This window comes from Canis lupus, chromosome 29, assembly GCF_011100685.1.
Source record: "Canis lupus familiaris isolate Mischka breed German Shepherd chromosome 29, alternate assembly UU_Cfam_GSD_1.0, whole genome shotgun sequence".
In the NCBI taxonomy this organism is placed as follows: domain Eukaryota; kingdom Metazoa; phylum Chordata; class Mammalia; order Carnivora; family Canidae; genus Canis; species Canis lupus.
In genome coordinates this window covers 4,310,517-4,330,867 of record NC_049250.1, presented here as the reverse complement: position 1 = coordinate 4,330,867, position 20,351 = coordinate 4,310,517, and the positions used below count along the sequence as shown (strand labels likewise).

The following is a 20,351-nucleotide window of genomic DNA, read 5'->3' as shown; positions in this document are numbered from 1 at the left end:
TGCCCTCTTACACAAGTGCATGCAAGTACCAGGCCAGAAAATATGTCACTATTTAAGATATTTGATCATGCTGGGGCGCCTGCAGGGCTCAGTCAGTTAAGCGTCCAACTCTTGATTTTACCTCAGGGTCATGAGATCAAGCCCTGTGTCAGGCTCTGCACTCAGGACAGAGTCTGCTGGAGATTCTCTCCTTCTGCCTCCCTCGCCCTCCCTTCTCTCTCAAATAAATAAATTAATAAATAATCCTTTTAAAATAAAGATATTTGATCATGCTAAATCTCCCATTTACTTGTATTTCCCTTGGCATGGAATTTCTATGTGACAGTTGTGAAAGTGAACAGGAAGCCTTGGAAGCTTCATAACTCTTTTAGTTATCATCTGTAGTGGATGTATTTTGTCTTTTAGCTAACATTCCATAAAATCTGAAAGTATGTGTGAGAAACTGTGGCGGTAGAGAACATAAACCAAATAAGCTTTGAAAATACATTGCCATGCTAGCAGAGAAATCTGATGTGTAGTATTGTGCATATTTGATTTCCTTCTGGTTGGCTAGGATTTGCAAATATGAGAGGTACAGTAACAACAATTTCACAATCAGCATTCTGTTATTGTTAAGTATCTATTTCAGCACTCTGGAAACAATTAGCTCTTAATATGCTGAAAAGTCTACTAGCTCACTTCTTTAAATGCAATTCTCTGAATATTAAGGTCTATTTTGTTTTGTTTCATTTTAAGAAGATATATATTTTTCTCTTCAGTGTTTATAAAATTGATAGAGCCCACATATTTGCATACTGTACTTATTGTATACGTATATCTATATCAATCCATCTCTTATCTACATATTGGTGCAATTTTCATAAAATATTTTTTACTTTTTTTTTAATTATTGGCTTTCTTTTTCTATAGAGGAAATCATGATAAAACCTATGGATGAGAACCTTCATTCGACTGCACAAGAAAACTCCAATGGGAAGGAAGACAGATATGGCTGCTATCAAGAGCTCGTGGTCAAATCTTTAATGCACTTGGGAAAATTTGAAAAAAATGTGTCTGTTCAGACCATAAGTGAGAATTTAAATGACAGTGGCATCCAGTCTCTAAAAGCAGAAAGTGATGAAGCTGATGAGTGCTTTTTGATTCATTCTGATGATGGAAAAGAAAAAATTGATGATTCCCAGCTTCAGTTCTGCTCCTCAGATGACAGTGAAAGTAACTCTGAAAGTGCAGAGAATGGTTGGGACAGTGGCTCCAACTTCTCAGAAGAAACCAAACCACACAGGGTCCCAAAGTATATTTTAGTGGATAATAGGAAAGACCTATTGGAAGTTCCTGAAATAAAAACTGAAGGTGACAAGTTTATCTCTTGTGAAAACATGTGTGATTCTGAAACCGAAAGGAGAGACCCACAGAATGCACACGTGGAACCTCTGGATGGCAAAGCCCAGCTCTCTTTCTCTGGGATGGAGGAAGAGAATAATGAGTGTCTGGCAGCTACGACAGAAGAGTCTGTTGACCTGGAGAAAGCGAAGGGGAACTTGAGTTTGCTGGAGCAGGCAATTGCTCTCCAGGCTGAGCGAGGTTGTGTTTTCCATAACACCTACAAAGAGTTGGACAGGTTTCTACTGGAACACCTTGCTGGGGAACGGAGGCAAACCAAAGTTATTGACATGGGTGGAAGACAAATCTTTAACAATAAACGTAAGGCGCGTTTTTTTGCATTTATTTTAGGAATAAAATTGCTTTAAGGGTTGGAAGAAAAATTAGTAAGATTTGATTACCACTTCCAGATAGCTTTTGACAACTTGATGCAATTTAAAAACCAGTTCATATTATAAAATAAACAATTTCTTTTTTTCTCTGCTGTCTAGATTATTCTCAGGTCAAGCTTGGTCAGTTTTGCAATGATTTTACACACAAAATAAGAATCATTGCCTCTTTTTCTCTTAATTTGACAACTTTTAAAAAGTATATACTACTTGTATAGTACTATATTGGACATGTTAGAAGTACATTTTTACTTTTTGGATTTTAAACCATTTTGTTAATCAAATCAATTCTAGAAATTTAATTTTTCCTTCCTACTTTCTTTATGGGATCATCTAGCACCTTTGGAGCTTCAAAATAATGGCAAGCTACTGGCAAGTCAGACAGGATGCTCTGAACCCTCTTAGGATAAAACTGGAGGTTACTGCTTTAATAACCCTATGCTTTTACCAGGTTTGTAACTCAAGGCCACAAATATGTGGGCCAAATATGAATGGGAAGAATAAATGTGCTTGGAGGAGACCTGAAAACTGTTCCTCAACTTTAAGGAAGTTGTGTCTCATCTCCCATAAAGCTACTCCCCCGCCCCCTCCACCCTGAGTCTTGCACCAGATGGACCTGGTGATAATTCCCAAATGGTGGTTCTCAAGTACCTAGAAGGCTTAAGATTGGTATTTCCCAGATCTTATCATACTTACTGCTCCAGAACTTGCATTTTTTAAGTGTGTTTTTTAGATGTTTATTGGATGCCTCAAAGTCTTAAAGAACCATAGAATTAGGAATATCTTAGAGAAAATCAAGGTCATGGCCCCTAGGAGCTTGCAAGAATAATATGTGAGTTATGGTTTGGATGATCTGCTTGCTGAGATTTATGCAGAAATGAATTGTATATTTTGTCATCTTGAGTCTATTTTAGTACTCACCTGCAATCTTGTCAATTATTATCTTGCAGCTCAGAACTGAGAAAATAAACAAACGAAAAATAAATAAAATAATGTCACATAGTGAGAAGCAAGATAGTAATACTATACAAACTTACTGCCAGGGTTGGGTTTGGGACAGAATATCAATTAACAATGTGTGGTTTGGGACAGGACCCACTACCAGCTTTGTGCACTCCACTAATATGCAACTTGCTGAACTTACCTGTGTGCATGTTTTTTTTGTTTTTTCTTGGGGACTACAGAATCAAAAACGTAGATAAAATTGACTTCAAATTCCAAAAGGTCATAATTTGCCATCTACTATATTTCATTCATTCTAAGATATACTGTTTTCTCATTTTAAAATCTCTGAAATTAGAAGTGTGTGCCATACTTTAATTTTCAATATTTTTTTTTCTTTCTTACTAACACCCAAAATGATGTTGCATGATACAACTGATGATATCTTCTAGCCAATGAAATTCGGTGTTTGGAGAGATTTTTTGTGCCATAGCTTAAAATATTTGACAATCCTTTGGCCATTTTTATAGAACTTAACAAGTTTTGTTTTCAAAAACTAAGAAGGCAATAGAATCTGTGTTTGTAAACATGGGTCATATAAGATTTAGAGAATTATTAATGACTCTGGCTAATTCAACAGTGTATCCTATTGTGGGAATCATGATCCTGCCTTGGGGTGTTCAAAGCCTATGCAAGAAGATCCAGATCAGACTAGTATCAAACAGAGGGAAAAAGAGGTAAAGCCCATAATGCATGGGAACTATAGGGTTCATCTAGAGGATACTTGCAGAGTCCAAATTAGATATTCACTTTCCTGTTCTTTATTCTAGATGTGGGAGCCAGTGGCTTAAAAGATGCTTCATCCTCTGGTGTGCATTCCATGTTCATAGGCCAATACTCGTACCAGCTGACATTCATGCTCTCCACAATACCTTCCTAATTTCCCATATACCTTGGGCATGCGACCCCACTGTTAAAGGACAGAGCACTAGCATTTTAAAATACCATTTTACCCAAGGCTTCAATGAGTCAGCAATTCTAAAATTAAAATTGCTACTAAGCATTTAGTGAGACTTTAGGTCGCAATGTGTATAGTCACCATAGAATTTACTGTACAGGCTAAGACACTTTCAGAGTGAAGAGGAGTGCTATGAACAACCACATGAGTATATCAGGTATGAATAAGACAGTCCCAGGCAAACAGGGATGTAAGGTCACCAGAGTATAAGGTCACCCTCATTATGCAACATTCAGCAAAGAAAACAAAAGGAGAAGAGCCAGGCCTAAGAGTCACCTGAGAGCTCAAGCTCTGGCTTCTTATCATGCAAACAGGTTCTGCCCCACAGAGCATTTCATGGCATCTGTTTCACCCAGCAGAGGAGGCTTGCAGACAAACGTGCATGATGGACTGTCAGTGGACCACACCTGGTCAGGTGCCAGCCCTGCCTTATCTCCCACACCCTCTCTGGCTTCCTATAGACAAATAATGTGGCAAGGAGGGGAAATGCGCGGCGCCAAACCTTTCAATGTGGTTTAGAAATGTGGCCTCATCTGGACCAGGTCCAAGGAAGGAAGGGCATCAAAATCCACATTGCTTCTCCTCCTTTCTAATTCTCTCTCCTACACAGTGTCAACCCCCCTTAGTGTCACTTCAGTCAAACTTCAAGGATTTTTGACTCTCCATCAACAGATATTATAGGCCTAAAACAACTTCAAATTTGGCAACATTTTTGGATTAAGTAAAACATGTATCCACAAAATAATAGAATAACTAAAAACTCTTATATGCCTCTTTGTTTCTTGCAAAAGAGAGAACAGTCTCAACACTATGGCATTTAAATCCTGTGTCTCATGAAACATAAGTGTCTGCCACTCAAGGCATCCCAATCTTTGAGCTGTTCATTTATCACATACAATTTCCAGTTTTCTCATGCTGACCACCCCCTCCCAGGCAGAGTGTGCATAACTTGAAGGATCCTTGGCTCCTCCCCCTTCACTGAAAGCATGCCCCCAAATAATTGCATTACATACAACCTGCTGTGCCCATCTGCTCAGGACCATTTATAATCCAACAACTAGGGTGGCACGATATCACAGAGGCATGTGTACTCATCGCAATATTCCGCCCTGGAGACGGCTGTCGCATCCATGACATTGCTCTTCTCTCAGTACCATGCTTGGAGCAGGAGCATATGATATGGGGCCTCCACAGCCTCATGCTGCAGGACTCTGCCCCCTATTCCGCTGCCGGCAGCTTTCCTATGGCAGGAGCACACAGATTATTTATTTTCACTCTCAGCATCAAGTGGATTCATTATTCATGATACGTCGTGTTCTGAGAAGCCTGCAGCCAGCCTCCATTCCACACTGGTCCTTTCTCTGAGGCTCCCACTCCCATTGTGATTCTGGTTCCTCTGACCATTAGGAATGCTGAGTGACAAGCTTGTCCCAGTGATTTCCACCTAGCTGGGTATATCATTCCATGCCCAAGTTAGGGGGTGATTTGGGTTCCAAAAAATGCATTTCTGTTTTAAGTTTACCTACTATCTGAGTCATGAATATGGAAATGTCTACAGAAGGCCTCTCCTATGTTAGCTCCAACCCCATCAATATTCATGATAATCCTCAATTATTTTACGTATTTATATAGCCTTTTATCTAACCCTCACCAAAATATGCACAGGAAGATTAAAACCCCCAGCTCATCCTCCACCTTCCCTCTCTAGGCCGATGCCCCATGGCAGCCTGACAAGTGGTGTTACCAGGTTTCCCTTCTCTCTGACTGGTGGAACCTGTGGTCCCTTCCCCATGTCCCAATGTGCTTGGCGGTACCGACCACTCAAGGCTGCCTCCACTCTGTGTTTCCATTCTGCCTAAAATATTTCCTTGCCAGGCTGTCTTCCTATTGCCTGAGTTTTCAGTTTCTGCATTCAGAGTAAAATGAAAGCTTCTTCTAAATAGCTGCTCCATATTGATCCGAAGTAGCAAAGCACTGGGTTTGGGGATCTTGGGCATGGCCCAAGATAGCATTGTTGACTCCCCTTCCTGACTCTGGCCAAAGCAGGCCCTGCACGTGCATGGGAGCAGCTACCTAGACCTGTGACCTTAGGGCCACGTGAGGCCAGGGATCCACAGGGATAAGAACAGAGCAGCCCTTCTCGAATATGGTGGTTTCTTTGTTTTTGTTTTATCATTTAGAATCTAGCTTTTTTTTTTTTTTTTGAGACTCTTTTCAGAGATAGTTTTGGGTTGAATATATTCTTTCTTCTTTCTCACTTTTTTTTTTTTTTTCCCCTTTCGGGTGCATCCTCTGCCTCTGGAGTAGGATTCATTTTTCACATTGAGACTGTAACTATAATATGTGACATGACAACTTAAAACCATCTCTGTATTTTAACACTCCCTTGCCCTGTGTCAGCCTTTGCTTAGAAAACCAGGAAAATTGAAAACATTTTTTATGCTTCCACAGGTCTTATTTGAGGGTCTTATTCAAGGCAATGTGAGAAGAATGTCTATGATGTAAAAACCGAGTGAAGTGAGAATGTCACTCTGCAAGGCCACTCTAGTGAATGGGGAGGGAAAGAAGAGCCAAATGAATCTCTTGATTTAATTTCTTTCTAGATTCACCGAGGCCCGAAAAGAGGGAGACCAAGTGCCCTATCCCTGGGTGCGATGGCACGGGACACGTGACAGGACTCTACCCCCACCACCGCAGCCTTTCGGGGTGCCCCCACAAAGTGCGGGTTCCCCTGGAAAGTGAGTACTACTTATCCCTAAAACAAGTAGGCTTCCTCTTATTTGTGCCACAACATCACAATATTATCCAATTTCTTCTCCAGTGTGGAATTCGGAATGGAAATATAAAGTTTCTTTCCGTGTCAAGGCAATTTCCATCTAGCTGGGTGTTTAAAATAAGTTTATTAATAGAAAACTTGGGGTGCAGTTAGGCCAATAGATCAGGAGACAACCGACATTGAAAAGACTGTTACAGTTCCTGAGAGGACACTGCATGCCACACCAGGCAGTGCTACGGTGCATGCCACACCAGGGTGATCAGGGTGGAGGGGAGGAGGGGAACTTATGGTTTCTGTGGGAAGGAGCAGAGTACGCAGACTTAGGACTGGCTAGTTTTAATTCTCTCAGTACGCTGTGAGGCTTGGGGGCTGTCCATTGGTTTCTGATACCTGGCAGGTGGGGGGAGTGTGAGTGTGAGTCTAGTAAAGGAGGCAGTTGGGTGTAGACTCATAATTGGTTGATTTATCTTTAAAAGCTCTTTGAAGGGGCAGTCTTTCCAGGGTTTGCAAGGCCCCAGATGCCAAAGCATCAGAAGACAGAAAGTAAAAGGCATGATTAATATATTAATTAATATATTAATATTAATACTGTCCTTTCTCACCCAGAGGTATGGCTGCCTTAAGCCCACGATCAGTCTTAGCCTCAGTTCATCATCTAAATATAAGAAGTGCATCCCAGGGGCACCCACTCAGTAGGTTAAGCATCCAACTGTTGATCCCAGCTCAGGTCTTGGTCTCAAGGTTGTGAGTTCAAGCTCCAAGCTGGGCTCCATGCTGAGCATGGGGCTTTCTTAAAAAAGAGAGAAGAAGGGATCCCTGGGTGGCGCAGTGGTTTGGCGCCTGCCTTTGGCCCAGGGCGCGATCCTGGAGACCCGGGATCGGGTCCCACGTCGGGCTCCCGGTGCATGGAGCCTGCTTCTCCCTTTGCCTGTGTCTCTGCCTCTCTCTCTCTCTCTCTCTCTTTCTGTGACTATCATAAATAAAAATAAAATAAATTAAAAAAAAAAAAGAGAGAAGAAGAAGTGCATCACATCACCAGTGCCCCCTGACTCCCTATCTTCCCATTCCTTGTAGGAACTTGTGATGCCTGTCAAGTCTCCCCAGGGCATCCTGCAGTAGCAAAGAGCTCTGAGCAACAGCAAACATTGGTTGGTTTCTCTACCCTCAGCTCTGCTGTGAGCTAGGAAACTGGAGAAGGAAAGGGCTGCCTTCTAAGTTTTGAAGTCTCGATGTGCTACATCCTCTACTTTTTTAACCTTATTGAAACACCTTTGGGTCATACAAACTACAGTGGTGGGAACGCCTCAACATCATTCTTCTCAAAAGCACGGTTTTGCAAATCAGTGAATCTAATCTGTTCAGCACTGTCCCAGAAGATTAGCAGTTCCTCAGATTGATTACCTGGTTGTTTACCCAACCATGCTCTTTCACCAATAACTGAATGGCAATGGGAAGTGGGGAGTGGGGAGCAATGGACAAGAATCAAAGTAATATCCCCTAGAAAATAAAGAAGACTCTATTCAGGAGTTCACACCTCAGGAAAAGATAGAAGGAACTACTTGACAATGTTCTCCATCTACTCTTCACGGAAAAGCACATAACTATAAAAGGAAGGGTATAAGCCTCTCAGTTTAAGTTAAATAGAAACAGAATAGTCTTACTTAAGTCTAGCACTGATCATGACATGAAGTTTAGAGAAACCAAATCTTGAACAAGCTCACTGAATTTAATTTTTGAAGTTCTTAAGTACTCATTTATTTCAACCCAAATATCTGTGGGAGGAAGAATGGTAGATTATATAACCAAATTAATTTGCACGTAAAGTGGAGAAGTCAGTTTGTTAGTGTGTTATATACTTATAGCCTATTATTCCTTTCTTTTTGTGATATTTTGTGCTTAGTTCTTGCCATGCATGAAAATGTACTCAAGTGTCCCACCCCCGGATGCACCGGAAGAGGGCACGTGAACAGCAACCGCAACACCCACAGGAGGTAATTGTGATGGGATACTCATCTTTCAACTTACAAAGAGAAGTGAGAGAAACTTTCCACCAAGAAAATAAGGAACTAACAATGTGTTATCAAAATCTCTGGATCACTATTGAATGTTACCACTTGAAAGAGAGATGAAATATTTACAGTGTGTGCAGAGTGAAAAAAAAAAACACAATTTACTTTCCTAGAAATTTTTATTTAGCAGCCAATTATGCAAACAAAAAATGTTCTATTTGAAGACTAGAGTTATATATTCATATAGTCATAGAAATAGAACATGTTCTTTTTTTGCTCTGGAACCTCACCATAGCTCTTTTGACATTGAAGAGAGTTGCGTAGGGTTTATCTTGGATCCCATCCAATAAGTATTAACGAGATACCAAAAGGGCTTCCATCTACTGTGGTTCTGACTATAAGCCGGTAGGAAGGCAAACACAATTTCATCTCATGGAGATTCATTACATTGAGCTTACTACTCACTTAAAACACATACATACTTACCAAAAAAAAAAAAAATCACATACATACAAATGCACTTACATACAAATGTATTGTGTGTATGTAAATATTTTTGGAAAAAATGCCTATTGTTTTATGTGTACTTTATACTCTATCTATTATGTGCTCACAAGATACTATGTGACTCATAAGCATATTGCCAGAAAACCTCGTGTTCTATATTTTAAATTTAAATTGATTTAAAATTAAGTCCCTAACACTTTTCTAAAGATCTTAAGATAAATCATGGAATTATCATGCTAACATCTCTAATGGGGCACATTGCAATTGGAGTGAGTTCATTCTACTTAAAACGTTATGGAGTTTCAGAATAATTCCCTCATATAATTTTCCGATCTTAAAAATGAGTTTCTAATCCATCACTTCTGAGATGGGATTGAGGGGCAAATGTTGACACAGTAGTTTGCAAAACCCTTTTGGGATCTATTAGTATGAGAAAGGTGCTAAGTGAACTACTAATATGACTTAACATTTAATGTGTGCCAAGTATGCTGTGAGGTACATGCCAAAGCAGATTATTTTATCTTTTTAACTCAAGTCCTCCCTTTTTATTTTTTAAAACAGTCTTTCTGGTTGTCCAATTGCTGCAGCTGAAAAATTGGCAATGTCCCAGGACAAAAATCAGCTTGATTCTCCCAAAACCGGGCAGTGTCCTGACCAGATTCACAGGTATGACCCTCCCTTGGCATTCCATGCCATGCTCCTTACACCAGAGGGTCTGGCTCCCCTCCTGTGCCAATTCACTATGGTCTGACCTTTGTTCTCAACTACCAGTTATGGATTTGAGAGGCTGGTCCAGTTAATCATTCTCTCACTTAAATGAACTGCTAGACCCTGCAGACGTATAACATGAAATTAATCTGTATATAAAGGTAACATAATGTGGATGAATCTCAAAAAAATAAAGTATATAACACATATTAATCAAAATTCCATGTCACTAAATGCAACCCATCCCACTAGTCAGGTAAGCTCTCCCTATGATTGATTAATCTTTCTGCCTGCAGAAAATGCCTTAATAAATCACTCATACCCACCCAAAATATGTGATGGTATATGTTCGTTCTTCAGTTCCAGCTATACATATAATTTCTTTAAAACATTCATTCCGTGAATTGGTAAGTATTAATGAAATATCTCCTATTGGCCCCAGGTACTTCATAATCTCCAGCAGTTTGGATGACCTTACTTATGCTTAAATAATAAACTACATGTGATGACACAATGTGATGTTATGCATTTATTAATAAAAAATCATACATGTAGGAAAAGTGATTTAAGAACTGAAACAGGTGACCAGATCTTCATTGTTACTGAGACACTGAAATGCAACATACTTATTAGGAGTATTTTCAAGATATGGTTTTCCTAAATATTTGCTCTTATACATTTAATTAAAACAGTCAAAATCACATGAGTGAAGAACAAGCAAAGATCATGAATTACTGAATAACTAGCAATTTAAAATCTTACAATAAGGTTCTTGGTTAATATGGCCATCTCCTCTAGTTTCTCCCTAAGTAGGTTATTTACCAAACATAGAAATAGCTTAAGTTTTATTTTTCTAATTTCTTAAAAAATAAATATGTTTTAGACTACAATGCTGATATATTAGGGGTATAAACCAAGTGATATATACAATAATAGGATCAACTCATTCCTCAAATATTTTTATGTAACAGCTAAGATGTTTTTTACCTAATCCAAGGAATATCATTGAAACTTTGATGTTCTGATGAGTTGGGTATGTTTTGGTGGAAAACAAAAGAAAAACATATATGTATTTTTGATATTGCTAAATTCTAAAAAGTATATTTTTTATGTTCATTTACTATTAGCCCATGTTTGTAAGCTCTGTGAATATGATGCCCTTGTGTAATTCAAATACAATAGTTCTAAGGGAATATTTAATTCACATTTAACTTGGGTTAAGGTAGTTCTATTGAAAAATGTGATAGCTATTGTAATACAGTACTTTGGGTCCATATGAGAATGATGGCAATTTAAGAGATAAAACGTTGAAGTATTATTTACATCAAGAAAGACACACAAAAGGAAAAAAAGGTGAAAAGGCTAAGAAACTCACAATTCAGAAGTCAAGTTTCTGGTGCCTACACTACCCCTGCTAAGTGGCAGGCATCTGTCAGCATTGCTGAAGGACAGCGGGGCCCAGCATTGCTTCCTCTGAGCTGACCACACTGCCATTCCCCACCAGCTATAATCAGCACTTTTCACCACCAATCTGATTAACAGTCTTAATAAACAGAATGTGCACATCTTGTTAGTGCCCTAAAGATGGTTACACGGAACTTTTCTAGGTGATGCTCAAAGTGCTAGCAGATGTCAAGTACTTGCCACTCCTTGCATCTGCGTAAAATGAATGCAAAACTGCACATTCCTCTTTTACCCGTGGGAGACTCAGACCCACAACCTGCAGCCTCGTCAGAGTTCTCCAGAGCCCTCGGTGCCTCCCATTTCTCAATCTTGGCACAGAGCACTCTGCTTTATCATGCTGTGACCACAGCTCTTTTCCATAGTGCACTGTCTCTGTGGGTACCGACAGGCATGACACATCCGATCTGCTTTAAATTCTGATGCTAATATGCTCACCAAGAGTTTCATCACAGTTCTTTTGAACTCTCCCCTCTTTCTTCAGGACAAGCTTGGTGAAACAAATTGAATTCAATTTCCGATCACAAGCCATCACCTCTCCCAGAGCCATGGTGTCAAAAGAACAAGAGAAGTTTGGAAAAGTACCATTCGACTATGCCAGTTTCGATGCCCAGGTTTTTGGTAAACGCCCCCTCGTACAAACAGGTCAAGGACGAAAAACACCACCATTTCCTGAATGTAAGCTTCAAATTCTAATCCTCATTCCAAGGAATGCATCTTGTTTATGTGTGTTTGGAGGTAGGGGTGCCCAAATTCAGAATACGCTGAATACTACAGGGAGGAGAGAAAATACATTGTACAGTGGAGTAAAATAAGGAAAAACAATTATAAGATGATCAGTATTACTGATTGTACATGAAGTAACACTGAATATGGTGAATAGTTAATGGGTTAATTATTCTCCAAATATCATGCCACTGTTGAATCAAAATACAGTAATTCCAAAGAAATATTTAATTCACATTTAGCTAGGATTGGGATTGATGAAAACTGTAGTAGTCATCACAATACAGTAATTTTTATTCATGCTGAAATCATGGAAATTGAAAAGGTAAAATATTGAAACACTACTTAAAGTAGTGCTTAAATCAGTAAAAAGCATTTAAACTGAAAGAGAGAGAAAATGTGAAAAATCTTAGAAGAAATTCACAGTTCAGAAATCAAGATTTTACAATAGACGCAATATGTGTGACTATAGAGATGTTTACCCACATAGTTAAGAACTAGTACTGAATCATTTAAAATGTGTTAATACTCTAATGGTAACACATCCATGTAGAAGATCATAACTATAAGATGCTATAATACATACAATTTCTCCAAGTGTTTTAGAGTCCTTGATTATTCTAATGAAAAGGGAAGAAAGAAAATATTGGGATAAACCCAAGCATGAAATCTGAATTATGGTATCATAAGGAAAGAAGCAAAATAATGTTTCAATTTGAGTCCTACATAGACCATGGATTCTTTACAACATGCAAATCCATGGAAGCCCTTTGATTTCATACCTAGGCACCTAGACTGAGTGCTTTTAGGAACACAGAGTATGTGCTTCATTCTGTGATGCTGATCATGTTTTCAAAGAACTAGAATGCTGTATGAAACCTAGCAGTGATAAACAGACTTGAAAGGAGTTGGCCCGTCAACAAGTACCTTATACTCCAAAAGATATTTTATCTATTCTTTCCAAAAAGAGGGCTCAGCCAACATAAATAATACAAACAACCTGTTAGATTCGGAAAATAATATACACACACATGCACAATGTTTTCTATTATATTTATATGCAAAATATACACACATGCATACACATACACATATGTGTGTTTTATTCAAGTGAAGCTAGTTAAGAACATCCTATCTATTCATATAACACAGATGTTAGTTTAAAAATGCAAAATGTCCAGTGGCATTTTGTAGGAATAACATTTAGTAATCTTTTAAAGTCATGAAAAATGATCAAAGTTTAGAAGAAATGATATTTGAAGCAAAATAAATAAATAAATGCTTTTTTATTATCCCACTTAAATTGTGGGTGTTTCTCCCATAACTTTGAGTGATGTTTACAAACACCCAGAGTGAAGAGAAATATGGTTAATTCTCTCTCTCAGAAATGCCTTGCTGTCACAACGGAAACAGAAAACAGAAACTCAGCCTTGATAACTAAATTGCCTTTCAGCTCACCCTGAGAACATTTTCTCTGTCCTTTACTTATCATGCTCTACCTAAATATGCAAAATGGGAGCTCATTAAAGAGTCCGCCATTTATTTAGTTCCATCTAGTTGGACATTAAGAACAACTTCTACTGGTTTAAGCACAAAACAAACCTGCATATCAAATAATAAAAATGCAATTCGATGTCTAAATAAATAGAAATTGTTATTGTGAAAACAAATGTTGAAAGGCTGCATTTCTTTTTCTCTACTGGAATCACTGGTCCTCACACATGCACAGCTCATAGATGTTTAAGCCTTAAGCCTCTGTAATCCCGGATGGGTTTTGCCAGTGTAGTTTTAATCCATAATTTTTACCATGGATGCTGCCAGTGCACCTGCCCCATAACATTAGTTATAGAGTTTTTACCATAAGAAGTGTAAATACAAAAAATATTAAGAGAATAGACATTCTTTCCCAGCCATCATATCATCTGATCTGGGAGCTTCTTTGAAAACCAATCTGAATAACTTTCATTGAGTGTACCAATAGATAATGGATCATGTTTTAATTTATTCTTAACATTTTAACACAAGAAGTTATATCTTTAAAACAAATCCATTTAATGACTAAAGCCACGTATATGCAATTGCTAATCAAATCTCTCTTCAACAGCAAAGCATTTTTCAAATCCAGGGAAATTTCCTAATCGACTGCCTAGTGCAGGCGCCCACACACAGAGCCCTTGCCGTGCCAGCTCTTACAGCTACGGTCAATGTAGTGAAGACACCCACATAGCAGCAGCTGCTGCCATCCTGAACCTTTCCACCCGCTGCAGGGAAGCTGCAGACATCCTCTCCAACAAACCACAGAGTCTGCATGCCAAGGTAGGCCAGTCCAAGAGCCCGGAGGGTGGGCCAGTGACTGAACCGTGAGAATAAACTGCCTTTCATGTTCCTAACCATATTCACTACCACTCCGGCCACTCCCCACCCCTAAAACCCATCCCTTCCTCATCTTAGGAAGAGACTCAGAGGCACATTGACAGGGATGGGTTTTGTGGCTGCAAGTAGAAATGAAAGAGTGTTGTTCTAGAAGGCAGTGTACCAAAGTCTGGGGAGAAGTGAGTTATAGAGCCTGGTTGGGAAGATTTATAGACATCAAACCTACCTTTGTGTTGGGGACTTTGAAACACAAGAAAGAGGCTTGCCATTAAAATCAATCCAAACAATTGAAGCATTTTGCTGTCTGTAAATCAAAGATGGTAAGAAATGTTCAACTATGCAGTGACTTGGAAAAACAGTTGCAAAATTGACTCAGGAGGTGTCATTGTTGCACACATCACTGTTGTATAAGGTAAGGTAGTCTCAGTTGCTACAGTAGTCTCAGAGGACACAGAGTAAAACATGGATACATTAAGTTAACAAGAGATGGCTCAGGGGTACTTGAGAACTCAGGGCATTCAAATCCAAAATCAAATTTGGTGAAGTGTATGAAGATGCCACATTTCTGAGGCCCATGAAATTAATCACATTTCTCTAATAACCTCTCCTCTGTAACAATGAGAAGGAGACATCCATGTTTATGATACCTTGAAGCCAGCAAAAAACAAAGATCCTCCATGTCTCCTCTTTTGAGGAGGAGGGGTTTATCAGGCTAGAGAGTAGCAGCAATCCTCAGATCCTCAGGGGGAGGGTAAAAGCTGCTCTTGCAGTCAGCTGGAGCCTGTAACTCCCATCTACACGAAGTATTCAGTTAAAAGAAATTATTTTCCTACCTAGAAGGCTGAAACCAGATGAAATAAAGTGCCCAGGCTTATCTGGAGAAGAGATTTTACCCTTGTTTTAAGTGGAGATGTCCTGGGTTAAACCCTAACCCTGAAACTCCGGCAGTTAGAGTAGATAGCTCTCTTTTTCCCTGTAAGCGCAGCCCCATCCCCGGTGTGGTCAGCTGCTCACCTGTGCCGTGCCAGGCCTTCAGGAGAGCAGGGAACACGGTGCCATTGAGCATTTGACAGAAGAATCAGAATTAGCTTCTGGACAAATCCGAGCCAAGTAAACCCCAGGAAGAGTTGGTGGCCAAAAACCACTCAAAAACAATTTTTAAACAAATGAGGTTCTTAAACAAAGAAAAAACGTATCCTCTGAAAATTATAAAGAAAATACTGAGCTCTCCAAATTCAAAGGAATTCAAGTCAGAAATTATTTTCTTAAATGAATGATTTAGAGTGCTTTACGATGCTACTTTAGTTTATTCTTATTCTTGTTTTAGAACCTGAATACATTCCATATTTTAAAAGGGACATTCTAATATGCAGCTAGTAGGAGAAATACTAAAATATCTTCTTCTTAGGCCTTATATTATTGGTTTGTTAAGACTGTCCTTTGAGAATAAAAGGACCAATATTATTATGATTAATGCCACTTGAATTATTTGAGTAAATGGTTGTGGAATGAGTGGTTTCCATCTGCACAGGTAAATTTTTTTTTCATTTTTCGGAATTCTGCCCTTAACCATTATATTCCCCATGTTCACTTAGTTGCTGGAGCCAAACAATGAATCAAACAAAGATGACCAAAATTTGAAGGTATTTTCCCTTATCAATACATGTTTTGTTCTTTTTTTGAATACTTTCTGGTCAGAAATGTGACTGCTGAATTGGCACATTCCAAAAATCCAAATAACTGACTTCTGAGTCTATGCTTACACTCCTATTGGGAGCATTCTGTGTGCCAGGGTTGCTCTATGGAGCGGATACTCCTGCCCAGGGAGACAGGAACTGCACTGCATGTCTCGGCCTCCATACAGCCATCCCAAGTCTTAACTACAGAAGCCAAACCATTGACGTGATGATGAAGATGGAAGAGACAGACAGTGTACCAATCGACTTTTAGAAGGAGTTCGTTATATTAGCAGTTTAAAAAGCCATTTTCCCATGAAAATTATCTCACTTGACATAGTGGTGGTTAAAATAGGATAAATACAGCACCCTACAGTGTTACTGTGTGCAGAATCCTTCTTCCAGGCGCACATTCCCACACACTGTAACAATTTGCAGAATTCTGTTCTCTTTGGATCGTACATTCTAAATATAAAATAGAACCTCATAAAATCCCAAGACCACAAAAATTAATTATTGTAGCAAAAAAAGGAGAAAAAAGCCAAAGTAATTAACCCTAAAAAATGGCCTCTGATCAAATTGTACCCAATCTAGACCATTTCTATTCAGTGTTGCACTTTGCTTTCTTGCCCTCCACTTAATATAGGACTAACTAAGTATAAACTATCTTCTCCTGTGGAATACTAGCCTGATTCTCTATCCACTATGATGTGATTTTTCCTCCATGATGGTCAGTATGTTTATGTCTGCTACCCAAATCCACAGATCTCTTGAGCTCCTTATTTGGAAAGGATATAGAGACATACAGTTTCTCTTTGCTCTTGACTTCTCTAGCTGAGAAGCATTTTTTTTTTTTTGATGTACTAGAGAGTTATCCTGGCAGATGGACTCTTGTCAGCACCCTCCAAATGGTCTATGAGATTCGGACTGCCCAAAACAACCACTAGATCCAGCCACAGACTCTGCCTTCAAGGAGCTTGTGGGCAAAGCAGAAAAAAAGAAATGGTTGTTCCAGGTAGAGAGCTGTATTTTCAGAAGTGACACTTCTAGCATCCAGGGGAGGCATGGGTGGCTTTGCTCAAAACTTGGATGAGGGCAGATTGCCCATTTTCCTTCAGCCTCCATGCAGTCCTTTCATTGATGGAATGAGCTTCTCTGACATTGCTTCAAGAGCCCAGTAGAAGAACAAATTACAGATCCCGCTGTCACGTGTGGGCACTACCATTTAAAAATGAAGCCAGAGGATACTAACCTTGAAGTTGCCTCCATTCCCACGTGTTGGGGCTAATACAGATCTTTCAGTACGCTGACTCTGAGTTTAGAGTTTAATGGGAGATCTAAATTTATGATTTGCAAAATCCCTGTTCTTATGGGAAGACAGCAGAGGCTGTCTTCAGAGAGACAAGAGAACTTTGAGTTCCTACACAGCCTAAAACCAATGAGAGACAATACAGATATCCCACAACAGTCTTTTTCTGAACTTTCCCAGCCCCAACACTACCCAACACTAAAACGCTTCCTTCATGGACCCTTTCCTGATACTGTATTGAGAAAATCAGTGCTAACATTTCTCACCACTGCCCAAACAAGTCCATTATACCCTGAAAATAGATCTTAAAAGGAATTATTTGTTAAAATACAATCCAGCATGTATACAACACCACCAAAATTGCCTGTATGTTGCTTTAAGTATCTCTGAGGAATCAGGTCAGAAGAAAAAGTTAGTAATATCAATATTAGTGGATATCATAATGATTAAGGGTAATTTTGTCTGAAGTATGAGCCCTCTCTCGATACTAGTACTTTCATTGGTTCTAAGATTGATATAATGTCCTTCACTTTAATTTGGAATTAATATGAGTTTGTAAACCATTCTTGGGCCACAATTTCAACCACTCCGCCTCCTGTCTGGCCACCATTGCTGCTGTTATGAGCACAGCGTTCGGTAGAAACAGGCAACAGGCACAGACTGAGCGTGTCCTCCAGCCCCTGAGAGCACAGGCACATGCCAACACGTGTTGGAGACACTCTCTGTTTCCTTCCTTCCTCCTACCCTCAGGAACAGAGGTAGGAACAGGCACAAGGTCTATCTTTATCCTGATCACTTCAGCTTGCCAAGCATTCTGTTGTTTGTTTTGGTGTTTTCCCCACCTGTTTAGACAAAGTGGCATATGCACAGTGTGCCTTAAAAGAAAACAAAAAACTGACACTTGCTTGAAATGTTTAAAGTTCAAAATCTGTTTTGTGCTTGAATAAGGCCTAGAAGCAACATGATAACACTTCAGCATCCTCACTGCTGGATATCAGAAATAGCCCGTATGGCTATTCTAGTATCCCAATGGCTCCTGGGATACTTCGAATCCAAAAGCAGCTTTTTTCAGTAACTTTAATATCATGTCAGATTATGCTGTATATTCTGAGTGAAATGTATTGAGAAACTTGGGTCAGAGATCACAAGGAACCAACTGATGCGTGTGTATATATTTAATAATTCTCTTTACCTCTGCATACAGTAGCATAGGAATGGCTCTTTTGGCATTTGAAAAGCCAACCAAATTATTATTATTATTATTGTTGTTGTTGTTGTTGTTGTCATTTATGGAACACCTACTATGTGCCAGGCACTTTATATAAGCACTTTGCTTATATTAACTCTTTTTAATCCTTTCAGAAATTATTTAAAGAAGATATTAACCCAGTTAGCAGATGAAGAAATAGTAGTATGTATATATTAAATAATTTTCTCTGACTGGCATAGCTATAATTGTTGGAACTGAGATTTTAATTCAAACCTATCCAATTTCTTATGTTCTTAAAGTTCTTATCATCATGTGTTATATAGACTGCTGGCCAACTTAAGAATTTTCACTGACTTTGGTTCCAAGTCTCAGGCAAAGATTTTTACAAAAAGTTATAATTTAATTTAATTTTTAAAAATTTATTTATTTATTTATTCATAAGAGAGACACACAGAGAGAGAGAGGCAGACACATAGGCAGGCTGCAGGGAGCCTGATGTGGAACTCGATCTCAGGACCCCAGGGTTACAACCTGAGCCAAAGGCAGACGCTCAACCGCTAAGCCACTCAGGCATCCCATAAATTTAATTTTAAATTCATATCTTACGTCAGACACTGATTTCTCCCCTGAAATTCCATTATTCCATTCATATTGAATACATTTATACTCTGAACTTAACAGTTTTAATACTCAATTACTATTTGGTAAGAATAAGATAATTTAATTCATTTTTTTATTGTTAATACCCTACCTGCTTTGAAAACATATGTCAGGTAGCTTTCAATATAGAAAAGATACTCCTCAAACAAAGCACCCTGAAGCAAAAGTGAAAGAACATGAGTCAGAAGAGGAAAACCAAGAAACTTATTACAGCAGAGCTAAGCTGAGGGACACTTAATTTGTACGCTTCCTGTTAGTCAAGTCAAAGGGGAAAAGATGGCAGGTGACCCCTTTTGTGTTAACAGAAAACTTAATCTACAGAAAACAGTGATGTATTGTTATATCTGTGTTTTGAAAGCCAACAATTTTCACAGTCAGAACTTTAAGGCAAAGGTATCTTTATTTCATCACTATGTCTGAATACATAATTTTTAATTGTTAAAACATTATCATGCTGTCATTTGGATGATACCAGCCTTAAGACTGTCTTCTAAATACAAGTACAGTAACTTATGTGTTTTCCCTTTTGTTCTTCAGGACACAAATTTCTACCCTTTTCCACTGGTTGTAAGCATATAGGAATATGGGTTGTTTCCTACTTTCTGTGATAGACATCTTCTCCTTATTGTCACATAATCCTTATAATTATCATCTTACTGGTTGCATAATGTGCCATTAAATAGATGCAGCATAATTTCATTAATCATTTCTCTGTTGGTGGACATCTTAAATCACTTCTCATTTTATGGTACAGATAAGGATCATATAATGAATAATTATTTCAAATTTCCATTGAATAATTATATTTACTAAATTACCTTTCACTAACAATCTCCTCTATGTATAACTTAAGCTCCTTGAAGGCAGGAACAATATATTTTTAAATTTTCTTTTCCTCAAAATATGGAAGCTTGAAAACATTAAGTATTTTTTTCAATAATTTAATTAATAAATACACCATATATTGACACCTGTACCTTAAAAGTGGCTGAACGTGATGGTCCTTGATGTTGCTCCTAAGTTGGAAAGACCTATGCCTACCCTCAAAACAAAAACAAAAACAAAAAAACCCTCTAAATTTAAATTTAAATGATTAAAATAAGGATCCAGAATGGCGAATGACACTTTTAGAAATCAGAATACCCGGTTGGTGACGGGGGTGCATGTTGGCTGAGTGTTATGCCCTCCTGCTTCTGTGGCCTCTCCC

General features: G+C 38.7%; 1 protein-coding gene across 7 annotated transcripts in view; it reads left to right on the top strand.

Moving 5' to 3' along the window:
• Positions 1-20,351, top strand: part of ST18 (ST18 C2H2C-type zinc finger transcription factor) — a 145,591-nt gene that overhangs the window by 85,419 nt on the left and 39,821 nt on the right. For all 7 annotated transcript variants that reach the window (XM_038579292.1, XM_038579290.1, XM_038579291.1 and 4 more), the window contains 6 exons: positions 910-1,701; positions 6,333-6,467; positions 8,406-8,496; positions 9,583-9,687; positions 11,675-11,868; positions 14,021-14,232. In XM_038579292.1, coding sequence (XP_038435220.1) covers positions 910-1,701; positions 6,333-6,467; positions 8,406-8,496; positions 9,583-9,687; positions 11,675-11,868; positions 14,021-14,232 — 1,529 coding nt within the window. The remainder of the gene's footprint in view (positions 1-909; positions 1,702-6,332; positions 6,468-8,405; positions 8,497-9,582; positions 9,688-11,674; positions 11,869-14,020; positions 14,233-20,351) is intronic.